This window comes from Phycodurus eques, chromosome 1 (assembly GCF_024500275.1).
Source record: "Phycodurus eques isolate BA_2022a chromosome 1, UOR_Pequ_1.1, whole genome shotgun sequence".
Lineage (NCBI taxonomy): Eukaryota > Metazoa > Chordata > Actinopteri > Syngnathiformes > Syngnathidae > Phycodurus > Phycodurus eques.
Genome location: NC_084525.1, coordinates 4,248,251 through 4,270,169, shown reverse-complemented (window position 1 = coordinate 4,270,169; position 21,919 = coordinate 4,248,251). Strand labels below are relative to the sequence as shown.

The window sequence follows — 21,919 nt, the reverse complement described above, 5'->3', positions numbered from 1 at the left end:
TTCCTTTGTAGCCCCAGGATTTTGCTCTAGTTTTTGTACAGCAAAATGGGTTACATGGCCTCAGGGCTTTTATTACAAGCCTCACTATTCTTCTTGACTCCTATAAATATTTAGAATCTACCTATTCTCAAAGAGTGATCAAGAGATAGTTGGTCTACCTTTTCTGTCAGTATTATCCATTGGAGCCACAAAATTTCCTGTCAAATCTTAACCTTTACACCACAACTCACTGCACAAAGGCTGTACGATAACCCACTATATCAGATTTGACTTTTTTTAAATATAGGATTGGAATTGAAACTATTGTGGGTCAATTGTAGAAAGTGCTATCTGCAATGGTCTTGACTTCTCCGATAACAAGCTGTGTGTTGTCGGGGATGTCAGACTGAGTGAGACTGGATGGGGCTTTTACAGAATGTCCAGGAGCAATATCCTTCTGTATTTTTCTTATATTACAGTCAGTCCGTTGTTGAAGTACTCTTCATGACCTGGTTGCATTTCATCCACATTTGACATGCATCACTTCCTAAATCCACTTAGAAAGACTTTCACCCAACAGGATGAGGAGGATGAAAGATACATGCGCCAAGTGTTCAAATCTTTTGTCTAACTGAAATGCCATTACTGATTGCCCCATCTTTGTATGAATCCAGAATGTCTTCCACATCCCTTTACTCTACCCCTGCTCTTTGGAGTGAACCGACATGATTAATCCAACCTTTTGGCTTTGGTCTATACATCTTGCTATCAGTCATTGTTGTTTAATAACATCTGACTGACCTAATTTAGGAGAATGCTCAGCCTATGCTCACTTTGGACTCGCAGTGCCCCTCCTGGACCGTAGCCCATCCCTATGAGATGTTTGCAGCCCAACATTTGCCTGCTGGCATCAGTTTTCCTGTCAGGATGTACCCTGTGACCTGGTAATGTCCTCCAGTAATAATGTCTGAAACCCGGATGAGCACAGGCCTCTGTGTTTGTAATAAGAGAAACCACTTTGTATGTGTACTCTATTGCCACATCCGCTGATTGCTTTGACAAAGGCAAAAGAAGGGAAACGCCTTTCTAAAAAGGAAACGCCTGCTTCATGATGCTCCGTCCTCATATCGAGATTGTGACACCTTGTAGAAACGCACGATTATAGACAGAATTTTTATAATTTGCTGTTGACAGATTTATGTCAAAGATCAGCCGCAATCAGCAACCAAAGTGGTGTTGTTAGGAATTGATACAGTATAAAAAGGCACAGTGTTGATCATTTATCTCAAACTTGGAGACAGTGGGCTGGGGAGCACCCTTATAGACCCCTGACAGGGTGGTGGTTGTCACCACTGTCTAAACCAGCTTTGGGATTGCTCCACTGTGCATCTTGGCCAAGCTGTGTTGTGGTCTTCAAGTCACCTCTCCACACCAAATTATTGTCATCTGTGATTTACTTCCCAAAATTGTATACCAAGGCGACTTTGCTGTTTAGGTAAATACGTATAACACTTGCATGTTTTTGAAGGACTGGATGACGTAGTTTTACTTTGAATGCACAAGAACGTCTTGATGATGCTCTGTTGGATTTATTGTGGTTGTAAATGAGCTTGCCTTTGTAGTTTCTTTTATACTTTGTACACAAACATGACAGTGAAACGTCATCCTGTGATTTTGCTTGCTAAACTGCATTGTTGTGGTACTTATTTTGAAACCACAATCCATGTACAAAGCATTAAAGTCGAGATATGCAAGTTTTCAAAGTACTATCAAGATTTGAACCTAGCCTCATTTCAGCCCCCCACCCAGCTCATTCAACGAAAAAGAACCAGGAAGACATCAGCTCGTTGCGATTGGTTGGCCGTTTTAGAGCTCCTTGGTCAGCCAGGCAAACGTGAGGAGCCGCTGGAGGAATAAGGAGGGGACCTGTGTCTTGCTCGCCTGCAGCCGCCTCGCTCGGCCTGCACCACGAGCGCCAACGTGACACAAAATTTTGCCGGTTCAATGTTGTATTTTTTTGCAATATACAATCAATTAAAAATATGAGAAGGGATCAACTTACCTGACGATTTGGTGAGAAAGGTGAAGTGACGTACACTGTGGTTTTCCAAGCCAATGCAGCTTCTGTGGGTAGGACGTGACCCACTCTTTTACCCTTGATTTGAAGTAGAGCGCAGTCCAATTCCTTCTTTTTAACTTTTGTTGCTGACCAAACTACTCGGGCCAAGAAACAACAGTATAGTATCCTTTTACCCCAGGCTGCTGCGTCCCCTCCGTGAGGCTCGCGAGCACAAGGGGAGCGTGAGGAAATTATTGACATCTCTTCGATTACACCTGCCGTCTCTACACCCACTGGCTAGTTCTCCTTGCACCGAGTCGGTATTAAAGTAATAATTAAAATTAAATTAGAGGCATTAGATGAGGCAAGAGAGGGAGGCTTTTTCAAAAGATCATTTTCTTAATATTCTGCTGTCTGGTCATAGAGACGCACAAAAGTATATATATATTTTTTTCTTAGTTTGTTTTTTTACTTCAAATTCCAGCTTTAAACTTCTTTGCGCAGCAATGGCTGAACAAATACACGGCAACCAAAATGGAGTAACTTTAGGACACTGCTTAGCCTCCTTGTTTCCGAAGGCTTAATACGGAAGTTCAGACTCTCTGCTTGTTCCCACGTATTAGTATAATCTGGCCCTGTCATCCATCTATTCTTTTGCATCAGAGCAGGTCATTGCTTACACCTTTTGTCATCATTTAGTAGCCTCTTGTGATCCCCCAAATTGTACTGCCTGTCACACAACCTATTTGAAGAATTGCGCCTGAAAAAAAAAAGAATTTACTATACTCCTGCTTTTGTAAGGTACAGGGTCCCATTTCTTGGACCAGGAGGCACAACCTGAATGGTTCAAATTTATTTAGGTTTTTTGGTCTACATTTAGAAAGAATTAAACAAATGAGGATTCTCAGCCTTGCACATCAGATGGCACCTTGTTTGTGTACTAGTTAAGCAGAATTGTAATACAATAAATGCATATACAGTACATCATGGGTGGGGTCAACATTATTTTGCCATAGAATGTTTATCCTTCATTCACACTTCAATGTTTGTGCTGTGTGAAAGGGAGAGGGATTTACATGGTCTAGTTTGTAGTAATGAGAAATACCGATATGCGTCTATGTGGACGGCAATTCCTCCCCTGCCCGTTACTATGCAGTGCATGAGATGTCGGCAGTGATAGGAGTGGTTGGAAAATGTGAAGACTGCTTCCCTCCCCCGTTCCCTTGTTCTCCTCCTCCTCCCCTCCACCTCTAAAAATAGCTGGTAGAAAGAGAAGACACTGAAGTCAATGCTGTTTCTATTAGGCTGCTACAGTATTGGCCTCAACGCTATCACAGGTCCTCAGTTGTGGCTTAATGCTTATAATATCAGTCATTGACATAATTTTGAGTACAGTACAGTTTCTTTATTGAAAGCTGGTAGTTGGTCCAAATATATGTCACCCTCAAATATTGTATAACTGCCTGAAGAAACGTGTAAAGCATATAAACATTTAAATCAAATTAGGTGGCCATTGAAACATTTTGTCTCGGGCATCTCAGGGTGACAATTTCTACCACGACACCTAACCCGTTTTAGTTATGTAAATTTGTGTTATTGGTCATGGTTCAACTGACTGGGATCCAGGGTGTACCCCATCTATTGTCCTTTGCAAGCTGGGATATAGTTCCTGCTGGATACAATAGGTGGTATAGAAATAAAACTGACAACAGTTTAAGAAACCTCTCAGTGGATTGTTCACCTGTAACTCCAACATTGGATAAAGCTGCTTCATGGCTGAGTGGTTTAACATACATTGGATGTACAGTATGTTCCAGCACAATTTTTTTTATTTTTACTGTTGTACCAGTAACTATTTGGGCAGAGTCAGGGGCTGTTGGACTGACCAATGGGCACAGCTCCAGAACTGTTGTATTTTGAAAAATAGACGTAACACAAGTTGTGCACGTAACTGTTTGACATTTTTGCAAATCTATCTTGTCAAGTGTCTCAGACAGCAGTTTACAATATCGGCAATAAAGTAAGTAATATCTCGACAATCTGTAAAACCTTCACCGGTAACACATTTTAATAAGCGAGAGAAGAGAATTAGCATATATTATCATAAAATCTTTCAGTGGGAAGATTAGGTACTTAAGCCTTCACTTACCTAGGTGTAGATCCATTTATCAACACTGACCAATCAGGTGACTGGTAGCTACCGGGTTGCTCCCTGAAGGATAAGGTGTTCCTTTAGAATGTGTCAATGCTACCTTGGCATAAGCATCACAGAGAAAAGTTGAGGTAAGATTAGCTATTGGTTTTTTTAATGGAGGGGTGGTGTTTTGAATGGACAAGGTGGCATCAAGAATGTACTTTTAGACGTGTGATTTAATGGTCAACTTGGATGAGCCAAGTAAATTTGCAGTTTGTCTCGTATCAGTTGCCACTACTGAAAGCCATAGTTTATCATAGTTGTCACTGTGGTTGTCACTTTTTTTTTTTAAATATGATTTTTATATATGTAAACTAAGTGAAAGTGTCGAGGCTAAGAGCCTCAACCAAGGATTGGGGTCAGCTGGATAGCCACTGATTTTGAGATCATCAGCAGGTTTTGTCTTAAACGGATTTGGCTGGAGGAGCTGAATCAACTGTGTCCCAGGATTACAGGAATGACATTGGAGGATAGTTGAGCGTCTCGAGGCCAGAGCAGCAACACTTTCATCAGCCGCCACCCATCAATTGCGCATCTTGTGTTTACCTGGAGTGCTGCAAAAACCACCTTGTGTTGTGGTCTACCCTTCTGCTTTCTGAATAGCTGGAGCCTTGCCTTGTTTTGGTAAGGTTTTGTTAGGTGATGTTTGATCCTGTTTTTTTTTTTTTTTTTTTATTTGGGGGGTGGAGGGTTGTTTCTTTGTTGAATCATTTCCTACTGTCTTACTGTTAAGGGTTATCAGCTGTTTTGTGTTTTGGTCTTATAAGGAGAAATGCATTCTCAAAATTAAGCTCGGAGTGTCTACCAAGTGCTTGTTGCTCTGTAACAGTTTTAGGACGGTAAGAGAAATATTCAGTTATCTTGAAATTGTTTGCCTGTTGTGACTGTGACTTTGGCCCCTGGATTTTAGACACTGAATGGATTAGTCCGATGAAATTGCAGAGAAATGTTTACTTTCTGTTACAGTCGTTACTGGACAGCTATGTTGCATCTTATGTAAAGAAGTTACTTACTATACTATAACTACTACTACTATCTTGTCTCCCTCAGATCTGAAAGAATCTAGGCGGCGGAGCGAAGCACACCATTAGCAGAGGAAAATGAGTGAACTGGATCAGCTACGCCAGGAGGCTGAGCAGCTCAAGAACCAGATCCGAGTAAGTCAGCCGCACTGCCCTCCATGTTTAGAATTATAGAAACAATTGTAGTCCTTAATTCAAATCTACTTGGATTGTTGTGTTTCAGGATGCCAGGAAAGCGTGTGCTGATGCTACCCTGTCTCAGGTAATGAATATGTTCCAATTACTGTGTACAACTCAGGTCAACATGCTCATTATTCATATTAATAAATGCCACTCACATGCCTTTACACTGACAACAGTTATGTTATGATTTGTTACATATTGGTAAAAATGTCTCTCCTCTTAATCCCATTTAGATTACAGCTAACATTGACCCCGTTGGCCGAATTCAGATGCGCACTCGCCGGACACTGAGGGGGCATTTGGCTAAAATCTATGCCATGCACTGGGGCACTGATTCGAGGTACTCCATTCAGCTCCAGTCAGTCCATTAACTAAATATTTCATGCCATCGACCCACATCCTTGCCGAAATGCAGGAAATGGGTATAAAAGCTTGCTTGAGTGTCTTTGTGCTGGGTGTTTCTCCTCAGGGCCCTTGTCAAGTCCTGGAATTATACAGCAGCTCTATCTTGCATCCACAAGATCCTCTATTTTTAAACATCTGCCCAAAGCCATCGATTAGATTAACGTAAACCCAGTGTTCTAACAAGTCAACTGTAGTGTATTTAGACAGTATAATCCTATGTGTTTTTGTTGAACACTTATTGGACATGCATTAATCACACTCTTCTACAGTGTCTTTTGTGTTGTGTTTGTGGTTTAGGTGTTGGGTATGTGGGTAGGGAAAATACTCAAAATGGTGGCTTGATCGCAATGATTCATTGAGCAATATTCCTTACTTTAAAAAAAAAAAGAAGAAAAAAAAAGCTTTTGCCCAGATTGTGTCACATCCCCACAGCAGCAGCTGAATCTCTGTGTGGAAGACTGTAATGTTGCCCCACCTTCGTACCAGTCAAAACCCATGAAACGGTGTGCAACTTCCTACCATCTGTCAGCTTCCTTCTGTTTCATCTTCTAATGTTTCATTTGCCATAGGGCTTTGGTATTTATTAGACTACCATCTGAGATTTTGCCTCCCAGAAAGAGGGTCACATATTTTGACCCAGCATCTAGGTCGTGTCTGCTCCTTTTAGCCGCAGGGACAGTGGACACAAGTAGGTGCAGTCGGTTGTCGTCTAATGTTAAATTCTTCAAACGTCTAAATATGCATAACACTAATCTTTGTTAAAAAATAAATCATTCAGTTGTGGCCCAGTGGTTATCACGTCTGTGTTCAATGCACGCTTTAGGATCTCCTGTGTGGTGTTCGCATGTTCTCCTTTTGCATAAGTGGGTTTTCTTTGGGTACGCTGGCTTCCTCCCACATTTCAAAAACATGCATGTTAGATAATTGGAAACTATAGATGTCCACAGGCGTGAATGTGAGTCTGACTGGTTGTTTGCCTCTGTGTGCCCTGCGATTGTTGGCATCAGTCCACGGTGGACCCCACCTCTCATCCAGTCAGCTGGGACAACTGTGCCCCTAATGAGGAAAAACTGTTGAGGAAATGATGCAATGCAAAGCAAAGCAAATTTATTTATATAGTGCATTTCATACATAAGGTAACTCAATGTGCTTTACACGATTAAAAACATTTTAAAACAAAGAAAAAACTGCTTATAAACATTTAAAACAAAGAGAAAAATAAAAGTACAATTAAAACAGCATACAGTGCAAGAAAAATCATTTAAAAGTGAAAATGCATGAGAAAAAAGAAGAGTTTTTAACCACGACTTAAAAACATTCACACTTGGGGCTGACATCACTTCCGTTGGCAACTTTTTCCATTTGTGTGCAGCATAATGGCTAAATGCTGCTTCACCATGTTTGCTTTGGACTCTGTGCTCCACTATCTGACTTGAGTCTGTCGATCTCAGAGCCTTACTGGGTTTATATTCCATTAGCATTTATTTCATGCATTTAGGACCTAAACCATTTAGTGATTTATAGACCAGTAGCAGAACTTTAAAATTATACTCTAAAGCTGACTGGGAGCTAGTGTAAAGACTTTAGAATTGGAGTAATATGCTCTGATCTCTTAGTTCTGGTCATAACCCAAGCTGTAGCATTCTGAATGAACTGCATCTGTTTAATGTTCTTTTTGGGGAGTCCAGTCAGAAGACCATTACGGTAGCCAAGTCTATTTGCGATAAAAGATAATTTATTTGATATGACTGTTGAAAGTCAGGTCAGAATCTATCAGAACACCAAGGTTTCGGACTTGCTCTTTGGTTTTTAAAGAGAGTGACTCCAGGTATTTACTAACAACATTGGATGGATGATTATATTGGCCTTCTAATAGCATTGGATCGATGATTATATTGGCCTTCCATATTAAAAAAAAACAAAAAACAAAAAAAACTACTAGTATGGCCACCCCATGGGATTTTGAATCTTTTTTTTTTTTTTCAATCTATTTATTTTGGCTTAAAATTTTACTGTTGTCCACTGCTGTCTTTGTTGTGAAATGAAAGGTGTGGCAGTTTACAAGAAAGGTGTTTACTTTGAAGATTAATCAAAAGAGAAGTCATTCCATGCAGAATTCATATTTGCCAAGTCTGTATTATTTAGCTCCCATTGGCTATCACAAATAATGTGGGTTAAAGGCTACCTTAGTTTAACTTCTGGAATGAGACCAAAAATGAGCCTAAACCCCTGATAATATAGGACCAGTAACCAGTAACCTGGTCCTATACCTTTTTGTACAAACGGTTTAACAGAGCTTGTAGACATTATTTGAACTGACTTTTACTGCTGTCTTTTGCTAATAGATTTCATAGGATTATCTCAAGATGTCATATTCCCAGTTATAATGCATCTAGTGAAATGAAGATAGGATGGGAACATGACTTTTCAAATAGTCTGCTCTTGTAACTACTGTCATAATACACTAAATTGAACCAGTTCAATAGAATGGCTCCCGTCACCCCGCTCCACATAGCTACACCCACACACACCCACAGTCACATTCACAAATGTTGTCTGTCTCATTTATTGTTGCTTCACAATAAATAAATAAAGTCCAGTTTTTATCCTCTATGGTTAACTGTCAAAAAGTTGGCACATTCAAGGATTGCATTCGTATCACTCCGCAGACATTATTGTAATATAAAACTGACATCTGTACAGTCTCTGCCTCTTACATCCTATTGTGGTGTGTGTTCATGTTTCATTGCGCTGATCTGTGTGCGCCATGGTACAGGTAGTTAAGATTTGCAGGCTCCCAGTGGGCCTCGCTATGCTTTGCTCACTGCTCTCCCTGCTCCTTTGTGCATTGGTGCTGTCACTGTAGTTATACTTGTTGGATTGACCTCCATAGCAAAGCTCAGCCCCAGTCACCCGAAGCTCTTCAATCTTAGGGGGGGGGGGGATCTGAATCATTACCGCCAACTAAGAATACTGGTTTATAGAATGAAATTAATGAAAATGAAAATAAAATACTGAATAATTTCTTTTTCATCAGGCTTTTGGTCAGTGCCTCCCAGGATGGAAAACTCATTATTTGGGACAGCTACACCACAAACAAGGTAAATTAATTGTTTAGTATGTTAATGACGAGGCGCGGTGGACGACTGGTTAGAGCGTCTGCCTCACAGTTCTCAGGACCAGGTTTCAATCCCCGGCCCCGCCTGTGTGGAGTTTGCATGTTCTCCTCGTGCCTGCGTGGGTTTTCTCCGGGCACTCCGGTTTCCTCCCACATCCCAAAAACATGCATGGTAGGTTAATTGACCACTCTAAATTGCCCGTAGGTGTGAATGTGAGTGCGAATGGTTGTTTGTTTGCATGTGCCCTGCGATTGGCTGGCAACCAGTTCAGCGTGTACCCCGCCTCCTGCCCGATGATAGCTGGGATAGGCTCCAGCACGCCCGCGACCCTAGTGACGAGAAGCGGCTCAGAAAATGGATGGATGGAGTATGTTAATGACAATGGCCAGAGTGCCTCTTCTGTTGGAAAACTAATGGACACAGAGAAGAGGTATTTTTCCAAAACAATTTTTGAGAACATCAGTCACATTAACATAAATTGACATTTACCTGTGCAAAGTGCATTTCAGAGATTATTTTTAAAAAAAGAAGAGGAGGAAGAACCGCACATATTAAAATGAATAAATGTAAGCCAATTTGGTATTTTCACATCTGTTTTTAGCACAAACTGAGGGGGAACATGACAATGTTACGACAGATGCATAGTAAACATTGTGGATTCATAACTAACCCACTAGTTGAGAATCGCTGTACTAGACCTCTATCTAATTTAAGATTAAGCCTGCATTTATTCTTTGTCCAAGTAACACTATTTTTTGTATGGCTCCTTTGAAACCATGAACTTATAAACTAATAATATCGCAGACTTGGTCAAATGTCCATATGTCATTGCATGTTTTTATCATGTCAATATTTTCCCTCTCTGCAGGTCCATGCCATCCCGCTGCGCTCCTCTTGGGTGATGACATGCGCCTATGCCCCTTCTGGTAACTATGTTGCCTGTGGGGGCTTGGACAACATCTGCTCCATCTACAACCTGAAGACCCGTGAGGGAAATGTGCGTGTTAGCCGTGAGCTGGCTGGACACACAGGTAGGCTGCACACCGCATTGATTTGCTTCATGTCGATTTACTACAAACTTGAAAAATTAGATTGTCAGAATTCCTCCTCTTGGAAATTCTATCTAGTGATCATTAGACTTCATTAAAACAAGAAGAGTGTAGGGAAAAAATAAAAATGCCATACTACCATTTCTAGTGCATTTTTTTCTTTGTATGCACATTGACCATGCTTTGAGTTGTAATTTAGCTCTATTGGATAATTTTCACGTCAGAGACACAGCCCCCTCCAAAGGTGTTGGAAAGGCAAGGTCAATTCCTTTGTTTTTCTTGTATACTGAAGACATTCGGGTTTCAGATCAAAAGGTAAATATGAAACAAAAGTTCAAAATTCCATCTTTTATTTCATGGTATTTACATCTAGATGTGTTAAACAACTCAGGACAGAGCACCTTTTGTTTGAACCCACCCACTGTTCAAGTGAGCGAAGGTATCGGAACAGACATTATTAAATTAACTTAGTGAATAACATTTAATATTTGTTGGCATAACCCTTACTTGCAATAACTGCATCAAGCCTGCAGCCCATTGACTTCACCAGACTGTTGCATTCTTCATTTGAAATGATGATCCAAGGCCTTTACTGGAACCTCTTTCAGTTTGTTTGTTTCAGGGGGTTTCTCCTTTCAGGAGGTAAAATGCATGCTCTAATGGGTTAAGGTCCGGTGATTGACTTGGCCTTCCACTTTTACCCCCGGATGAAGTCCTTTGTTTTGTTGGCAGTGTGTTTTGAGTCATTGTCTTGTTGCATGATGAAGCTTCTCCCAATTAGTTTGGATGCATTTTTCTGTAAATTGCCAGACAAAATGGTTTTGTAGACTTCAGTTCGTTCTGCTGCTACCATCATGAGTTACATCATCAATAAGGACTAGTGAGCCTGTTCCAGAAGCAGCCATGCAAGCCCAAGCCATGACATTACTTCCACCATGCTTCACAGATGAGTTTGTGTATTTTGGATCATAAGTAGAGCCTTTCTTTCTCCATACTTTGACCTTGCCATCATTTTGGTAGAGGTTAATCTTGGTCTCGTCGGTCCATAAAACGTTGTTCCAAAACCTTTGTGGGTCATCGCTGTACTACTTTGCAAAATCCAATCTGACCTTCCAATTCTTTTTGCTGATGAGTGATTTGCATCTTGTGGTATGGCCTGTATATTTCTTCTCTCGAAGTCTTCTTCGAACAGTGGATTGTGATACCTTCACCCTTGCTCTGTGGAGGTTGGCAGTGATGTCACTGACTGTTGTCTTTGGGTGTTTCGTCACAGCTCTCACAATTTTTTATATCAACTACTGTTGATACCCTTGGCCGACCTGTTCAATGTCTGTTGCTCAGTACACCAGGAGTTTTTCTTTTTCAGGACATTCCAAGTTGTTTTATTGTCTATGCCCAATGTTTGTGCAATAGCTCTGATCGATTTTCCATCTTATCTCAGCTTCAAAATGGTTTGCTTTTCTCCCATAAACAGCTCTTTGGCCTTCATGTTTGCTTAACAGCAAATGCATTTTTCACAGGTGAAACCCAACGCCAAAAACAAGCACTAACAGCAATCAATCTAAAAGGCAACACCTGAGCAACTAGAAACACCCATCAGTCACATTCCAATACTTTTGCTCACTTGAAAAGTATGTGGGTTCAAACAAAAGGTGCGCTGTCCTGACTTGTTTAACACATCTAGATGTAAACACCATGAAATAAAAGGTGGAATTCTGAACTTCTGTCTCACATTCATCTTTTGATCTGAAACCAAAATGTCTTCAGTATACAACAAAAACAAAGGAATTGACCTTGCCGTTCTAGTACTTTTGGAGGGGATTATATTTCAGCCACATGTTCTGTGATCTCTTTGTGCAACATATTGGAATTATATTGCCTTTTAACTAATAAATGTTTTGTGCTTGAAGGCAAGAATTATTCATCTGATCAGTGTCACATGACACAGGAAGTGTGTCAGCATTTAAGTTCTTCTTCCTTCGCCACAGGGAGGGGCGCACACACTCGACTATCTTGAGAGCAAATTGTAAAGTGACAAGTCCTGTTTTGAATATTATGAAATTAATTCCATAGCTTTCTATGACGTCTGGAGTGTGATACTCCCATCCTCCTCGTGTGTTGATGGCATGGAACTGGAATGTATTCTGTTTTTGTAATCTGGAAGGTTTTCGGGGGTCGATCACAAAAATAAATATTCAATCTTGATGCTGTTGCTAACAGGCTACCTGTCCTGCTGTCGCTTCCTGGATGACAACCAGATTGTCACCAGCTCTGGAGACACCACCTGGTGAGTTGTTACATTGCACCCAATGCAGTTAAATTCCTGCTGCCTCAAACATGCATGACGTGTTGGCTCACAATCTTGACTAATTTAATAATGAAAAAAAATATTTTTTAATAGATGCTCAAATCAGTACTAACATTAAGGCATAAAGAAATTTGATTTCTATGTTCATGTTGGGCTCACATATTCCGAAAACCCTGTTAGAAACCAGTTTTGTTTCTAAATTAACATTAGTGACTTAAAATATCAATATTTGAAGTATTGGTTTTATCTAATCTCATCTTCAATGTCATGTTTAGTGATGCACAGAAATGAAAATTCTTGACCCAAACCAAAAATGAGGAGCCCCAGGCTGAAAGCTGAAACACCAAAAGAAATTACTATGTCAGTTATTAGTAATATTTCATTTATGGCTATGACTGCAGAGCTGCCAATATCTAAAAATTCATTTCCAAAATAGTTTGTCTGAATTTTCATATTTAAATTGTCAGCAACATTACCGTGAGACAGTTATTGTAGTATATTGTTTAATGTAATAAAAATAATTCGCCATACTGTTGAATTGCACAACATAATCAATACTCTATAATTGCAATCCTTAATAAATTATGGCTTCAATGTTTATTTTAATGTGTTTCTTGCAATAACCTTGTAATAGCGGACGCATTTGCAGGCAATTTTTGGATTTTCTGATTTTACTTCTGTTGCTGAAACGATACAAATTTCCCCAGTGTGGGACTAATAAAGGTTATCATATGTTAAAAATATTTATTATAGTAATGTCATTTTAAATGTATAGGCCCATTTTCTCAAGTGACGTAGCAAACTAGCGTTGGCATACTAATTAATTTCCGGTTCTGGTCCCGGTGTGGCTGTCGAGCACTATCGTGTGTTACAGTATTTTTTCTCTAGACCGTTAATTTATCTGCTATTTTGCTCTTCAAGGAGGGTTACTCTATGCTAAAACACCGTTCCAGCCAGACCTATGTGACAAATGTACGCTATTACCCAATGACTTAGTTTGGTGTTTTGCAACTTCATGTCACGATCGCTTAGCACTGAGCATGGCGTCTTTCTCCTGTTATCTACTCCTCGTCCTCCCTTTGTGATACAAAACTTGTCAGAAGTGTAGCTTATTCCCTGCCATGGAGGCGATGATTGGTGACTTGCTTGACATTGGACGCGAAGCAAACATTCACTTCTGCAGCTCTGCTTCATATTTAGCCGTGTTAGCTCTAGCTCGTTTGTAGCTTGGACGGCGTGCAATAGCGTGCAACAAGCATTTCCTCCTCCTATGACTTATGCTGTTGATACACCGGACACGAAGCGAACATTTGCATATGCAGCTCGACATCGTATTTAGCCACCTTAGCTTGTAGGTACCTGGGGCACCGCATAATAGTGTGCAACAAGTATTCCCCCTTCATACCCAAGCGGTGGAAAGCAGCTCGGTTGGCCGACTGTTCGATGTGGACTCACCGGGGTTTTCTGTATTTATTTTTTTGTCCAATACAGTGTGTACGACTGTGCGGCTGACCATGGTTTATTGCATGCGTCATAACATCCTGCCTCGGTAGTTTTATTTCGGTGACAACAGTATTTGGGTCCGAAACCAAAAATTTACTTTTGGACCATTTTTGGACAAAAAAAATTAGGTGCATCACTAGTAATTTTGTCTCCAACCGTGAGTGCTTCACATTTTCATCGCTGATTGTATTTGACTGCCTTGAATGAGTCTTAAATGTTGATGTTCCGTTTTGGAGCTTAGTCTCTTTTGCATTTTTATAACCGATTAGATGGACTCACCTTAATTTTCCTTTAGTTAGATATATATTGATTGTATCCCGATCACTTAATTTCAGCGCCCTGTGGGACATTGAGACTGGACAGCAGACAACTACGTTTGCTGGCCACACTGGTGATGTCATGAGTCTCTCTCTGGCACCCGATACCAGGCTGTTTGTGTCTGGGGCTTGTGATGCCTCGGCCAAACTCTGGGACATCAGAGAAGGAATGTGTCGGCAGACCTTCACTGGCCATGAGTCGGACATCAATGCCATTTGCGTAAGGCTCCCTTCCTACACTCATGCATAAGTGACATACTTAAGATGGCCATGAGAAGGTGGTTTTGCCTTTTGTCAATTAATTGGTGATCATGTGGAAATTGAGGATTTTGTAAGGTTACATGGTGTCATCTTTGAGTCAATCAAAACTTTGCAGCAACCAGCAAACAGTGCCGATAAGTTAAGCCTAATTAGTTTGCTACCACAGAAATGTTAACAGGACTAGAGTTACATTTCGATCAAAAAGATGAGTGTTGTGTCCATGTCCCAATATTTATGCACCAGACTGTTAGTTGTTTTTGGGAGAAAAAAAAAATTGTCCGAATCATCATTCACTTAAGTGCATCCAAACATTCCTATTGCATAGAAATTAACACCTTAACTGTAAATATAGTGCATTTCTTTTAAAATTGCAAAAACATTTTTGTGATTACTACAACAACAAAAATCTTCTTTCCTGCAGTTCTTCCCCAATGGCAATGCCTTTGCCACAGGCTCAGACGATGCCACCTGCCGGCTGTTTGACCTGCGTGCTGACCAGGAGCTGATGGTGTACTCGCATGACAACATCATCTGTGGTATCACCTCTGTGGCATTCTCCAAGAGTGGCCGCCTACTGCTGGCTGGCTATGATGACTTCAACTGCAATGTCTGGGACACTTTGAAGGCCGATCGTGCAGGTAAACTTTGCCTGATGTGATGTATGTTGCGCCATTTTACTTCTTCATATAGATGGGTAGATTGGTGTGTACACAACTCACAAAAAGTAGGGGAAGGGAACGCCTTCACCAAGTCCACAAAACATGTATACTGGTTGGGCTAACTCCCATGACGAAAACCACACTGCTCCTCCTGAATTTGAGATTCGACTTCCTGACAACCCTCCTCTCCAGAACCCCTTACCAGGGAGGCTGAGGACTGTGATTCGCCTTGTCGTTCGAACATGCCCTCCGGTCACCCTTCTTAAAAAGGGAGACCTCCACCCCAGTCTGGCAGAACGCAGGCACTGTCCCAGATGTCCACACGATGTTTCAGAGGCCTGTCACGTTGTCAGCCAAAATATCCAGTCCCTTTAGGAATTTCAGGCAGATCATGTCCACCCCCGAGAAGTTTTTTAACCTGTGTCGAGGTCAGCAGCATGCGCCTCATTCCAATAATATACAGTGTTGATAGTGGATTGCTTCCCTCACCTAAGACACCGCAGGGGGAACCAGGGTCCTCGAGGGTGCATGGGAGTTCGCCCAATCAGTCTACATGTGTTTTGTGGACTTGGAGAAGGCGTTCGACCGTGTCCCGCGTGGAGTCCTGTTGGGGGGTGCTTCGGGAGTATGGGGTACCGAACTCCCTGATACGGGCTGTTCGGTCCCTGTACGACCGGTGTCAGTGTTTGGTACACATTGCCGGCAATAAGTCGGACTCGTTTCCAGTGAGGGTTGGACTCCGCTAAGGCTGCCCTTTGTCACCGATTCTGTTCATAACTTTAGGCGCAGCTGAGGCGTAGAGGGTGTCCAGTTTGGTGGCCTCAGTATTGCATCTTTGCTTTTGGCGGATGATGTGGTTCTGTTGGCTTCATCAGGCCGTGATCGCAAAGTCTCACTGGAGCGGTTCGCAGCAGAGTGTGAAGAGGCTAGCATGAGAATCAGAACCTCTAAATCTGAGACCGCAGTCGGAAAAGGGTGGAGTGCCCTCTCCAGGTCGGGGATGAGATCCTTCCCCAAGTGGAGGAGTTCAAATATCTTGGGGTCTTGTTCACAATTAAAATATCCCAAAGGAAATCGTGGAAACCGAATTACTCCATTTTAGGGTCAATTTTTGTCATCATTAAACCTTGATTTAACGGCAGGCAATGTTTGAGGTAACATTTTAGGACGCGTGTGGAAAAGTGAAGCGGGAGATTACTGCTTGGAACGCAAGTCACCTCACAAATTATGCGTTTTGTTTAATATTCTTAAATGTCATGCATTTTTTTAGGACATTATTGGGAAGTGAGTCTCTTCAAATTAAGACTAAATGCAATTATTTTATTAGTGTAACTTTAGTCATATTGGATTGAGCAGCCAGGACAGGGATGTGTGAACCACTGCTTTGCTTGAATAAGTTGTTGTTTGGTTGTTATTTTTCCTCTTCGCTATCACTGGTGTACCCTTGTACAGTGGTGTCGCACAAACAAAACACTTTTGGAGTTAATCCTCAAAATGCTCTTTGAGATGACATCTCACATGATGTGGTGAAATTCCGTGTGATTGGCTGAGATCTGGTGTAATTTAGGTGAGGCTTAAGTTCCACTGTAGGGATGAAACCCTTCCACAAATATTAGAGAAAAGGTCTCAGTCAGGCTTTATGCATGTCCAACTTTTGTGACCTTGATTATTTATGTAGATGCTGAGCTTTTCCTGGGTCTTCACTGTGTCCACAGGTGTCCTGGCTGGTCATGATAATCGGGTGAGCTGCTTGGGTGTGACTGACGACGGCATGGCAGTGGCAACAGGGTCCTGGGATAGCTTCCTCAAGATCTGGAACTAGAGTCTGAAGGTATGGAAAGGCCCCAAGATGTTCACTGTGGGTTTATTTACAGCAGGGCTGGGCAAAGTTCGGTTCCGGAGGTCGCCCCATTCTTTAATCTGTCCCACTTAAGCATTGACATTATGAAGAGACCAATTTGTTGCATTCATTTAGCCTTTGTTATTTCACTTAATTTATCTCATTTAATGATTGGTCAGCTGATTTATTGTAAATAATAAAATTAAACGTCTGTAAAATAAACAATATAAATGTTCATTAAATTAATTATATTGCAATTATATATTATGCTGTTAAAAATTTATTATTTTATCAAAATGAACTTGCCCTCATCTACGCATGACCTGGCCCGTCAGTCACATTTAATCATCATTGTTGCATTCATTTAGCCATTTGTTTCCTCAAACATGTTTAAAATGTTTCTTTTATTCATGAATCTAATTTAAGTAATTGGTTGATTGATTTATGGTAAATATATATTGGGGAAATAAATGATTTAAAGAAGTGTTTAATTAGTGAATCAGTGATGATTTAATTGTAAATTATGCCATTAAAATGAGTGCATTATTTGATTTTTAAAATAATTTTTCTATTGTCCCCTCTTAATCTGTGAATGACATGGCGCGTCTGTCAAATTTAATCATATTTATTGCATTTATTTAGCTGTTTTTCCGAAAATGTGTCCATTTATTTATAAAACCACTAAAAGTGTTTTCATTCATTTCAGTTAGGTCGTGATGATTAAACTAATAAAAAATGATGCCATTAAAAATTAGAATTATCTTGTCAAACTATAATAATAAATAATAGCTGGGATAGGCTCCAGCCTATCCACGACCCTTGTGAGAATAAGCAGTACAGAAAATGGATGGATGGATATTATATAAAATATTTTAATTTTCACCCTCATCTTTAAATGACTCTTCCCATCTGTCCCATATACAAAATCACGCACTAAATTTGCTAACCCAGATTTATTTTGTTTACAGGCCAGATAAATTCAGTCGTGTTTAAATAAAATGTTGCAAAGCAAATTTATTTATATAGCGCATTTCATACACAAGGTGTGCTTTATGTGCTTTACATGATGAAAAGCATTTAACAACAAATTTAAAAAAAACAGCTTATAAACATTTAAAACAAAGAGCAAAAAAATAAAAACCCAATTAAAACAGCGCACAGTGCAAGAAATATTATTTAAAAGTGGAAATTATCTACAAAGCATGGGAAAAAAATGAGTTTTTAACCTGGACTTAAAAACATGCTCACTTGGGCCTGACGTCACTTCTGTTGGCAACTTATTCCATTTGTGTGCCGCATCATTACTAAATGCTGCTTCACAATGTTTGCTTTGGACTTTGTGCTCCACTATTTCTCCTGAGTCTGTCGATCTCAAGAGCCCTACTGGGTTTATATTCCATTAGCATTTCATTCATGTATTCAGGACCTAAACCGTTTAGTGATTTATAGACCAGTAGCAGAAATTGAAAATCTATTCTAAAGCTGACTGGAAGCCAGTGTAAAGACTAGAATTAGAGTGATATGCTCTGACCTCTTTGTTCTGGTCAGAACCTGAGCTACAGCATTCTGAATGAGCTGCAGCTGTTTAATGCTCTTTTTAGGGAGTCCAGTCAGAAGACCATTACAATTGTCAAGTCTACTTGAGATCAAAGCATACATGAGCTTCTACTTGTCTACTTGACACATGCAAGTCTTCACTCCGGATATGTTCTTGAGATGGTAGAAGGCAGTTTTAGTAATTGATTTGATATGACTGTTGAAAGTCAGGTCGGAATCTATCAGAAGACCAAGGTTTTGGACTTGGTCTTTGGTTTTTAAAGAGAGGGACTCCAGTTTATTGCCCAAAACAATTATCTCAGTTTTATTGTGGTTGAATTTAAGAATGTTTTGGCTCATCCAGTTATCTGTTTTAGACAGTGACACAACACTTCAATTGAAATATAATCATCTGGAGACACTGATAAATATAACTGTGTGTCATCTGCATAGCTATGATAGTCAAAATTAAAGTTCTGAAGAATTTGACCCAAAAATGAGAAACAACAGCACTGGAGGTAATTTAAAATGTGCCAATCGGGGGTGAAAATCACCTGAACTTGTTTTTGTGATATAAACTCCAGTAAAGTTCTCAACAGATGAGTACATACCCTTTGAAAACCATTTTCAGTGTTATGGTTACACTCCCCTTTGTTTGAGTTCTTTCTAGACTTTGTGGTTAGAAAAATTACATTTTTATAAGTGCATATTCACATATCTACTTTCTGAATGGAATATTTTGTACTACAGTATGCCACACAAAATGTTGATTCTGAGAGGAAAATCAAGGTCTTCTAGCGAATCTAGTGGTGTGTACACTACCATTTGTCAGGGATTTCCTAAACTGCGGTGTAGGCACTACTAGCACTTCCGCTCTGAAATTTGATTCTTCACTCAAAAACTTACTATAATGGATCCCAAAATACAACCGGTCGTCTTCTATAATGTTAAAGGAGCTATACGTTGTGGAATCCAATTTGATCCAACTATGCAAAACTGATTTGGTGCGGAGAAGAGGGGGTGAGTGACTTTGCTGGGATGTTGAAGGGGTTGCATGGGTTCTGTTTGGCAAAGGCTGTCATTGATAATCTGGAGAATCTCGCCTGTGGTGGCCTGTCTTTAGTCAGCCACTAATTGCACTTGCTTTGTAACGAGCAGCAGTTGCAAAGCACAACACAACATGTATCACTCTTTTGTATTTAATTAGTAAGCCTGTTGTTGAGTAATTCTATCAACTAACAGTGGTTTGTTCATTTTGCAGATGGTATCCAGCCTCCAAAGTTGCGTGGAAGACCATTCCAACATCACAATGTTCAATTGTATTGCATATCCAATCTTTTCAAAACATGATACTGACTCAAAACACCCCAAAAACTATTAAGGGCAAAAATCCTCTCTATCTTTCTCTCTCCTTCCCCTCCTCCTTAAAAGAGCACAATTGTCTGTCACTCATTCAGCGCCAACTATATAGGTCAAGGAATTTGGTTGTCTCAAAATGGACGGATGGAAAATTGTGCATTCCTCCCATGACCACAGGTCGAGTGAAGATTACGCGACAGTGATCTAACTCTTAATAGCTTCTTGGCCACCTTTCAATTTGTTTTCTTCTTCCTCTCTGTTGAAGTAGATCTGTAGGTTGTCTGTTAAAATGAGGATAAAATCTTTGTTTTATTTGCTGATCTTTACATGTTTTAAATAATGTTTTAATTTGAAAACATCCTTGGGAATTGATCTTTAGCCCACTGGAGAACAAAGTGAGAGAATTTTGCTTCAATAAGGAGTCCTCGAGTCACTTCTGGCCCTGCTTTGTATATTTAGACCCATGAAACTTTTAGTCTTTCCCCCCCAGTGTAGTCCAGAAATCTTTGTTTGCACAAAAATGTAAACTTTGCATATATAGAATATTGTTTAAAGGAAAAAAAAAAATAATAACTAACCAAGCACATGCTGTGATAAATGAATGCTTGTTTTTAAAATGCAAAAGGAAAAAAAAACATTTAACCATTCTTACACCTTTTTGTCTGGCACCAGTCTAGACTAATGACATGAAGATTAATCTATTGGATCATAATCCACATGACGCGTTCTTTATTTTTATTTCACGTTTTTCCTCCTGTAGTTTTGTGTTGCTGTGGTTGGGACCACCGGGGGTTGTGACTGGTGAGGTAGGCAGTTGCTCTACTTTAGCCAGACTGCGTTCCCGAGCTTTCTCGAACAGGGGTGCCCATTCCGTGCTTGGAAATGCAGTTACTACTCTGTGAATGACATGTTGTATAAATCAATGTTTGAAAATAATATTGAAGCTTTTTAAGTTAAAAACTAAAAAAAAAAAAATTTGGTTGTCTGCCATGGGTGGGTTATCTCTTAGAATCGCATGCTGTAGAATTGCTTAAAGGTGCGTATGGAATTAAGTCCTTTGATGTTTTCTTTGAGAAAAGAACCTGTTGAATATATCAATACAACTGTATTTATTTTTTTCCCCCAGTTTTGACTTTGTTTTTTGCTACTCCGTGCATACATAAAACAACTAAAATGTCAAAACTATGTACATGAGAAGCAAACCCGACATTAACAGTTGCTTGGTCCATACTTGGGAGGGATTCCACAAATTTAGATGTAAATTGTACACACTTGCATATATACATCTAATCACCTAAACATACCAATGGGACAAATTCCTACTGTAGCAAACAAAATTTCACTTACAAAGAAAAACATTTTCTAACAGTTTTTTTTCCCTGTCCTTTAATAAAAAAATTCAAAATCTTGCAGCATCTGGATGGCAGACTTTTGTTCCCTTCTCCTTATAAACAGACCCTCTTCCTTTTAGCAGTAGTGCCATTTTTTTGTTTTTTCTCTGCAACATTCTGTACAACAAAAGATATGCTGTAATTGTGCGTTAGGCCTGGAGTCGGCAAAAAAGAAAACATTAAAACTGAATAAAAAAGTTACAAAAAATATATTCCCTTTTCTCTCTTTCTCCATCAAATAACTGTAGAGCTCTGCACCCCCTCTATTCCCTTTTCACCTTTTGTATTTAATTTTCAAGTCAGTCAGTGTACAACCGAAAGCTGGATGCAAGATAGAAACTATATTAAAATGTACTGTTATTTAAGATGTAATAAAAAGCAGTTTGAGATGACCTGTTGTGTCGTGTGAGTCAATGAGAGCAGTTCCTGCAGAATGTTGCCAGCGGTTTGGTTTTCCTTCCAATTATGTTCAAGATTAACTTTCTTATTCACTGTTCCAGCTGTCTGACTTCCGTCCACTCATTTACACACTTGGTACAGTATTTCGTAGCATATAAACACGTTAATTGTGCGTTTATTGTGTTCAGGCGTGGAAATGTGACACTTGGCTGATTATTGGTGCCCGGTGTCAAAATACTTGGCTCGAGTTCCACAGTGTCAAATCACCTGACCTACCTGCCGCTCGACCATGTCGAACCTGCAGACTTCGGATCTTGGTTGCCACCTGTTGGACAA

General features: G+C 40.1%; 1 protein-coding gene across 4 annotated transcripts in view; it reads left to right on the top strand.

Moving 5' to 3' along the window:
- Nucleotides 1-21,576, top strand: part of LOC133400489 (guanine nucleotide-binding protein G(I)/G(S)/G(T) subunit beta-1) — a 36,231-nt gene extending 14,655 nt beyond the window's left edge. The window contains exons 1-12 of one of the 4 annotated variants that reach the window (XM_061673252.1): nt 4,224-4,321; nt 4,629-4,856; nt 5,283-5,389; nt 5,478-5,516; nt 5,671-5,777; nt 8,880-8,943; nt 9,830-9,992; nt 12,231-12,297; nt 14,157-14,358; nt 14,821-15,037; nt 16,774-16,889; nt 19,696-21,576. In XM_061673252.1, the coding sequence (XP_061529236.1) occupies nt 5,333-5,389; nt 5,478-5,516; nt 5,671-5,777; nt 8,880-8,943; nt 9,830-9,992; nt 12,231-12,297; nt 14,157-14,358; nt 14,821-15,037; nt 16,774-16,880 (1,023 nt within the window). In that variant the 5' untranslated portion in view covers nt 4,224-4,321; nt 4,629-4,856; nt 5,283-5,332 and the 3' untranslated portion in view covers nt 16,881-16,889; nt 19,696-21,576. The other 3 variants (XM_061673260.1, XM_061673268.1, XM_061673276.1) reach the window with 3 other exon arrangements.
- The last annotated feature ends 343 nt before the right edge of the window (nt 21,577-21,919 follow it).